Source organism: Symphodus melops (assembly GCF_947650265.1).
Source record: "Symphodus melops genome assembly, chromosome: 1".
Taxonomy (NCBI): Eukaryota; Metazoa; Chordata; class Actinopteri; order Labriformes; family Labridae; genus Symphodus; species Symphodus melops.
The window spans coordinates 53,863,566-53,872,416 of NC_136691.1; the positions used below are offsets into that span (position 1 = coordinate 53,863,566).

Here is an 8,851-nt window from a genome sequence, read left to right on the forward strand (position 1 = left end):
AAACAATGACTCAGGGAAAACGGAGTCAAATGTTTGGACACATGTCTGCTTAGGGCTTCCTTATGAAGCACCATTAGTTTGACAGATGTCCTTGAATGCACACAAAACAACATGTATGTATGTATGTGTGTATGTGTGTGTTTGTACATATGTATATGTATGTGTATGTATGTACGTATGTGTCTATGTATGCGTGTATGTATGTACGTATGTATGTATGTATGTATGTATGTGTATATGTATGTATGTGTGTGTATGTATGTTTATGTATGTGTGTGTGTGTGTGTGTGTGTATGTATGTATGTATGTGTGTGTGTGTATGTGTGTGTATGTATGTATATGTATGTTTATGTATGTGTGTGTGTGTGTGTGTGTATGTATGTATGTGTGTATGTGTGTGTATGTATGTGTGTGTATGTGTGTGTATGTATGTATATGTATGTTTATGTATGTGTGTGTGTGTGTGTGTGTGTGTGTGTGTGTGTGTGTGTGTGTGTGTGTATATGTATGTACACCTGAAGATATCTGTTTCGTCAGATCAGAAAAGTAGCCTGTAGCACATAGAGTGAACATATATGATACAAACGTGTTTAAACAGCACACGATATACAGAGAGAGAAATAGAGGAAAGGAAACCAACAATTTATGAGTAACCCAGTTTAAAAAAAATAACCTCTATTTGTTATATGGTATTATTACTCTTTCCTGGTCTGAGTGAAAGTTATCTGATTTACTTTTTTTTAAACTATGCCACATGAGATGCAAATTTTTTATATTCACAAGAACAAATCCAGTCTTTAGTTTCTAACTTGTTGCTGTTATAGACATTATTTCTTCAGATAGTTATATGAGCTCTTGACGGATCCCATGCAGGAGAGTAAAAGGCTCTAACGATACACCGCTGTGCACCACCTGACCTGTTGATAGATAGCACATGTATATATATATATATATATATATATATATAAGTTCAATCCCCATGGATCAAGTTGACTATACGCTGTCTTCACTCATGCAAAGCTGGCCGACCTTGTTCTTCCAGGTCTCGATCACCTCCCACTTCTCAGTAACAGAAACTTATTCTCACAACACACGGGACTAACTCCTTCTTCTGCACATTTGCGATTAACAAAGAACAGTGGGAGTGAAGAATGCCATTAAATCTATTTCTATATAAAAATATAAAGGTAGATATTGAAGTAATAATGGGGAAAAGATCATCACAAGAGACTGATAAGAATAAGATAAATTGAACGAGCTGATTTAGGATTCAAACTCTCCTCTATGTTCACCTAATTCAGAGTTTCCTCAAATAAGAAACAACAAAATCACAGAGCGAAAATAAACCACAAGTTGTCTCGACTCGAGGAAAGAAAAATAATCTGAGGTTAACCACGACATGTATCATTTACAACATCTGTTCTCTTAAACAGTATAACATGAAAACTGTCTTACCTGAGCCCCCATCAAGCAGCAGACACATCTGAGTGTAATCACGTCTCCTTTTGTCTCCACGTTTAGAGACACATAATTGGGTCGTACTGGTTGAGCTTGTTCCTCTCCATAGCGACGATAAAATGCAGTGTTGAGAGACTCAAAAGGACAGTCAGCGTTGTACTATGGCAGATTGCACAGATTTGGTTTCGGACTGACGTAAATGTAAACGCAGGAATGTGAAAAGCATCAATGTGATCTTGGGTCATCTTGAAAGTTATATTGATTTCTGTTCAGGAGAATCCAATATATCTGCTGAAAAGACTTTAAAAAACAATGTGACACATTTTACACGTTCACATTATTAATCACTCGTCACAAACATCAGGCTACACGACACACATCACATCTACAGCATCGGTTTACGGAGTCCAGCCCCCCCTAGAGGGGTCGACAAAGATCTCAGAGGAGGAGGAGGGTGAGGCCTCTGTCTGCTGTGTGATTTGCATATATTGACTAAATCATTGACTACACACATAATGACAACTATTTGTCTCCAAGCTTCTTAAAAGTAGACAGCATCGTAACAAAACACTCTAATTATATCGTGTTAATAGAAATACTGACACCAAAATCCAACATGGGCCGAACCCTCTCAGTACTACCACATTTTACACGTCTTATACAGCATCTGTTTCTACCTTAAAAAACAATCACACTGTGTGAAAGCCAAGTCGAGTTTTCTTTATTGTCTGTCATTATTTTAACCATGTACTAAAGAGAGAGGAAATGTTCCTCTAGGACCGTGATGGTATACTGATGACATTTGGTAATTGATTAATTCAATAAGTAGGGTCTCAAGGAAGTGGCTTAAAACAAATAAAAAACATAATTAAGAAACAGTAAAAGTGGCTCAGAAATAAGGATGTTATGAAGTTTTAGTAGCCTGTTAACTGCGCTTCATTCTTATTACATTACATTCTGTCCCAAGGCCTGATTTTGAGTGTCACATAAAGTCATGAGGCAGAAGTAACATCCACCAACTCACTCACACACAGACTTATCATGCAGGCCTGAGTCATCTGATGTGTTCAAAGAATTTTATGGCAAGCCAATTTTTTATGCATTCAACACACTTTATTACACTATTACAGCTGCTCATAGTGAAGACGCATTTATACACAAGGCCTTATTGAAACACTGTGGCATTTTCAAATACAGCTACATGTCTGTGAGACGGCCTAAAATAATGTAGCCCTTAAGGATCCTCATCTCTTATCTATTCTGAATCAGATTTAAAGTTAACGTCTTCCATTGCCTATACAACTTTATCGATACGCTGACAGTAGGCTATTTGCTGACTGTTTAGACGACATTCAGGGATTGCTGTTTATATGTTAATAAACTGATAAGTTAATATTGTGACAGAGTGTAAGGTGTGTGTGTGTGTGTGGGGGGGGGGGGGGTTTCTATTTCTATATTATGGCCTTGAACTAAAGAGGACAGCTCTGGTGGCGCCCTCTTGTGGTTTGGTTTAAAAGTAAATCTGCAAACGTGTATCAACCGTATCAACTGGACTGAAACATACAGAGTGCCCCCACTGTTGGTCCCCACGGGACCCCACTTTGAGAACCGCTGCTTTAAGTTGATGTGTATGGTGAGGAGTAGAGACGGCTTGAAAAATAATTCGTTTCTGCCAGAGGTGGGCCAGCAGAAACCACTGCTTACTTAAGTGTACCATTTTCAAATTGCTGAATTTCCCACACCACTTGAAGGCGACACGCGACTCTCGGCCTACTTTGCTCACGCGGCCAATGACGTCAGCAGAAGCGTTAATACTAACGGAACCGACGCAGATGAGTGAAACACATGTAACACCAGCGGCTCTCTAAAGGGCACTAGGGGGTTTATTTTTTTTACACCATCACACTGCGAGTGGACCTCTGAGTCCAGACTGTCGTCTTCCCGCCACCTCACCGTTTTACCTGCTGTGGATTTAACCCTTTAAGGAACAGAGCAGCTAGCTGTGTTTAGCTAAGCTAGCATAAGCTTGGGGGAACTTTTTTTTACCTATCGTTAAAAAGCTCGACTTCATCCGGCTCAAGAGAGAAACGAGGTGAAGCCACAAGATAAACACAAAAACGGACTTTGAACTTTGTAGAGAGCTGCTCTGCTGCTGATTGTTGTTAGCTGATATCAGAGAGAGACTTCCTCTTCCCTGTGTCTTTCGAGGTCATTCTGTAAGCGTCCGTCAAGATCCAGCTGTTACCTGGAGACTAACAATGAAGAGCCTTCCGTATTTCTGCCGGGGAGAGGTCATCAGAGGTTTCGGGAGAGGAAGCAAAGAACTCGGGATTCCCACAGGTGAGTTAATCACCTGCGTGTACACTTACGTGTCTAACCTCCGACATTAGCTTAATCAGACGAGGTTGAGTCAGTCTGAATCAACAACAGTCAGGGTGACATTTGATCACTGACACACCAAGCTCGAGTTATGATCCAAACGCCTCCTGCCTGTTTAAAATATTAATGTAGACAAATGCATATTCGTTCGTTGTCGTTGTCTGCCGGTGTTGCGGTTGTACAAGTTACCGTGCTATCTGGTGTCTTTCCGTCCGTTGTCGTAGTTACCACAGCTGCCGGAAACAGAAATAATCCTCTCAAATGCATCTTAGTTGATTTTTTTCCCCATTACAATGCAAGATTAAACGTTTTTTGTTTTTTTTAATTACACGAAGAGTAATTAATTTGAGATTTATTTTTTCAGTGGCAGTGGTAACTACGACGGCTCAAGGTCTCCCGTTAACACGGTCACTCGTTTCACCATTACACCAGGCTTACCCAACCTCGGAGTCCCCTTTAAAAATGTATGAGATCTCCTGAAATGTGCATTTATTTATTGATCAATAAAAACATTTAACACAGGCTACTGTGGGCCCACCATCACCATCCATTGTGCAGAAATGTTATCTCATACTTTAAGTAAGTTAGTAAATATTTAAACATTAATCCTTTAAACAAAAAGCCTCTATGTTGGGTTAAATGAATGTTTATTTGCATCACAGTAGATAAACTACTTATATGATTGAAAACACATCAGCTTTGATCAAAAAGCTGTTTCTGTTTTCGACGTTTGAGGAGTTTTATGAAGTTGCAGCGTGGTCATGATCCCAAAAAAAAAAGTTGGGGAACCACTGATAACCAAACATTAAGTTACAGACTGATACTAAACACACTTAACTCAATGTGTTTTTAGCAATGAGCATGAATAATTTTTTTAATGTGGTATGTGTGAGTTGGTTAAAGTGGATGAAGTTTAACAGATGTTTAACGCTCCAGTGGATAGAGTCACAAATAAGAGAGAGTTGCACCAATTTGCCAGTTGAGGCTTGGACCAGATTTTCCTGATGCCAATAAACGAACACATTTTTGTCCTCAGTTTGTAGCCTCCGTACATGAGGGGCACAAACTAACCACTAGGCCACCGCCGCCCTTAGGGAGAAGGTTTTCATGAAATTATACAAAACCTTCCAGTGGAGATGTTTAAAGTTCTGTAAGAAATTCAAGAGTGACACTGAAACTTCTTTTCACACATTTTTATTTTCCTCCGCCTCCGTCTCTCTCCTTTCTGCAGCCAATTTCCCCGACTCCGTGGTGGACCATCTTCCAGCAGATATCAGCACTGGGATCTACTACGGCTGGGCCTGTGTCGGTAATGGCGACGTGTACAAAATGGTGATGAGCATCGGCTGGAACCCGTACTACAAAAACACCAAGAAATCCATGGTGAGGCCCCGAAGAAGCAGCATTCACTGAGCGTAGTGTTTAAAGTCTGAAGGACAGGCATGCTCGTTGTGTAGACAGAATTTGGGAACAAGAACAGGTCTCAAATGGGAAACTTCCTTTTTAATGTATTTGGATCCATCATGATAAAGCCACAAATTAAAACCTTAAAAAGAGTAAAATGAACGTGAAGATTCAGGAGAAATACAGCGCATGAACTTCTTACCTAAAATGAGAAGTTTCACTTTTTTTAATCACAGAGGAGAAGACGAGACGACACATAGAAAGTGGTACAGTTTACATGCCTCCACATGACGGGCTGCCAGTGAAAATGTTGGGATGCATATTTTAAACTTCCACAGGTCTAATTATTGTTAACGTACGACTGCATGGCTGTTTGCCTCTAGGAGACTCACGTTATCCACACGTTCAAAGAGGACTTCTACGGGGAGATTCTCAGCGTCGTGATGGTTGGCTACATCCGTCCGGAGAGGAGCTACGACTCGCTTGGTACGACTTCTCCGCTCTTTGTATCCTCACTCTCACTGTTAAGATATAATTCTCTCTCTCTGACTTCTTCTTCACGCTTTCGTCCCGCCTTCAGAAGCCCTCATTACGGCCATCAACAACGACATCGAGGAGGCCAAGGCCAAACTGGAACTTCCGGAGCATCTCAAACTGAGAGACGATAACTTCTTCACCAGCGCTGGCAGCTCGCCGTCGACCCTGCCCGCCAACACCGCGTCCACGTCACAGACTATTATGAATGGTCACTGACAGCTGGCTGTGACTGCGCCCCTCTGTGTGCACGCGCACACACACACACACACACACATCAGAACAACACACTCATTAAAATGCACGGCCTCATTCTGAGATCGCTCTGCTGTTGCCATGGCTGCACATGGACTTCTCATTTTGTTTTCTTTTTTTTTTATACTAATTTAAATTATTTTTCTGCTTAATTTCCTGTTCGGCCATCGTGTATTCAATGATGTTTGTTTGTGTACAGTAATACCAGATTGCCTCTTATACAGCACTACTCCATGTGACTCCCACTTTAATCATGTATGTGACGCAGCAGGGCTCGCGGTGGCGGCGGCGGCGGTTCATTAAAACTCTGTACACAAAGAAAAGCACAAAGAAGCTTCAAACGTAACTTTCTGATCACTACCGAGCCACGGGGCGAAGACAACACCCCGACTTTGTCACCGTCTGTTGCATTTTCTTTCTGGTCAGAGAGAGAGAGAAAGTCTGGGCATTATCACCTGTCACAAAAACACACCGTCAAACGTCTTTATGCAACAGTGTGGTGAAATGCAAGTCACGTGTGTGCAAACGGGGAGATTACGTTTAGAAATGATATAAATATAATGTTGTTAAAAGTATCCTCGCTTCCTGCTTTCTCCTTTCAGCCCTCAGCATGAATCAGGCCGTCTTACTGGAGATTAGATTTAGTGTTTTGATTGCATTATTTAAAAAGAAAATCTAATTCACGTAGACAGAATATCTAATAACCAACAGTATGGTCACTTAGCTCATTATAACATGTCTGTCCTCTGGATAACTGAATGGCACTGAAATGTAGCTCGGCTGTTCTCTGGATGGATAAAGAAGTTTTGACGAACGACTGATAGTCGAGGGAAAGTGAAGGCTGAGTGCTCTTCTCATGCAGGACGCTTCATTTCTGTAGTTTCTCTGGTAGTCAGAGCCTCCGTCTGCTGCTCTCTGTGTGCGAGTTACAGACGGTAAATCATTGATAGATGAGCAGAAAGGAAAAAAACAAACCGCACATCTCTTGTTCTCTGCTCTGATAGTTACAAAGGGCAAAACTCTCGAGGTGTTTGAACCAACCACAAACTGTACAAGACGATCCTGCAGGAGCGTGAACAGAACAACCTACAGTACAGTGAAGATCTTTGTAAACATCGCATTCTTATTCTATTTAAAACTGTTGTCAAATCCCTGTACGTCATCTGAAGCACCTCTGCTCTTTCTAAGTCTGTGTGTGTGTGTGTGTGTGTGTGCAGCGTCTGTGCTTGCACCTATTTAACTTCTACAGAGCAAACAAGACAAAACTACAAACGTGTAAAACCCTCTGAAGCCTTGTACATACTTGTTTTAAAAGATGATATATATATAAAAGTCTAGCTGAGTGATTTTGGGATTTGAATTCAGGATTGTGTTTTAGTTCATTGAAATGTTCGGGGGGGTGAAAGATGTGACTGCGAATGAAAAATGCTGACGTGTGTTAACACATGTAATCCTCTCAAAGAAGAGCTGAGAGTTTCTGTTCCGTCGGTTTCTTTACTGACAGGAAAGTCAAAGTTTGTCCCGATGCGTGAAAATGGTGAGCAGTGAGGCAAACTGAAAGAAAAAAGCAGCAAAGCAGAAAGCCTAGAATGATCCATTCACTGTTCCTTCATCAATGTACACAAAGAAATCTCCCTGTAACCCTCCTGTTGCGTCTTCATTAGAAGGATGTTACCTTCATCCATCTGTCGTTTACACAGGGACCAGAGTTACTGCATGTAATATTAAAGCTCCATACATCTCTAATGTTTCTCATTCTTCTGTTCATGAACGTCATTTTAACAAATAAATAGTTTTATCAAAATACAGCGGTGAGTCATTATTTCCTTTATACGAGGCAAAAGTGTTAAGATTTTTTTTTTTTTTAGAATACATGCAACAAAAAAAACCCATAAACCTGCATTAAAGGAAGAATATCCTGAACTCGAGCACCAGCATGAAACCAAAACAAACTGAGGACGCCTCCGCTCTCCTCCAGCAGCTTCACGCTTCTCACTCCTTGTAGACGGTCAGGACTCAGGGAGATGTTGCTCATTCTTCCTCTAAATCTTCAAGGATTTTCACATGGTTTGCTTTGAAGACGAAGGTTTGTTTTAAAGACTCCACACCTGCCTTCATGTCAGTGTCCTTGTAGGCTACAGCCTGCAGCGTCCCTGCACAGATTCAAATATTACATTTAACCTAATCAGACTTTCATTTAAAAACTGACATTTTCTCCTGTAGTTTTCTCAAAGATTGAATTTAAAAAAAAAAAACCTTTGAAAATGAACTCTTACTGCCCAAACATTCCTTAGTTACACATTCTTTGTAGGAGTCGTGTTTTCAGGACTTTATAAGCGTCTAATGCAGATGTCCTTGAGTTAATGTTTTGTCTGTTTGTTGAGTCCAGTGTGAGATAAAACACTGGACTTGGCCTGTTTGCTTGGTATTCAGGGTAAAGGTTTAAACGGCAGAAGCCGATTTAACCCAGTGGAATCGTATCGTGAAACCATTAACTCATAACAGAGTTCAAACCAGTGATCCCCGACCTTTTTCCACCTGGAGCCTCCCAGGTGTGCATGTAAAAGCTGAACCCCGTCAGGACACGGACAAAAAGAGACATATTTCTGTCAGAAAACATCGATTTTGAAGTGTTTTCATTGAGTGATTTATCTTCTTTTTTTTTTTTGGTATAAAATTTAAAATAAAATTGGTGGCAACACTTTCAATTAAAGCTGCACGAAGTAAAGTTTGTGCATTTAGTTCAGAAAATAGAGCAGAGAATTGTTTCACTTCCCCAATTTTTTTTAAAATTCAAAATAACCAAATCTACATAGTGCAG

The 8,851-nt window shown here is 40.6% G+C and overlaps 1 protein-coding gene across 1 annotated transcript; it reads left to right on the plus strand.

The window, feature by feature from the left end:
- Positions 1–3,243: 3,243 nt before the first annotated feature.
- On the plus strand, positions 3,244–7,838 carry rfk (riboflavin kinase). The gene is made up of 4 exons (XM_079361899.1): positions 3,244–3,798; positions 5,069–5,220; positions 5,625–5,727; positions 5,822–7,838. Exons 1-4 carry the CDS (start codon positions 3,717–3,719, stop codon positions 5,992–5,994), a joined length of 510 nt encoding a protein of 169 aa, XP_079218025.1. The 5' UTR covers positions 3,244–3,716; the 3' UTR covers positions 5,995–7,838.
- The last annotated feature ends 1,013 nt before the right edge of the window (positions 7,839–8,851 follow it).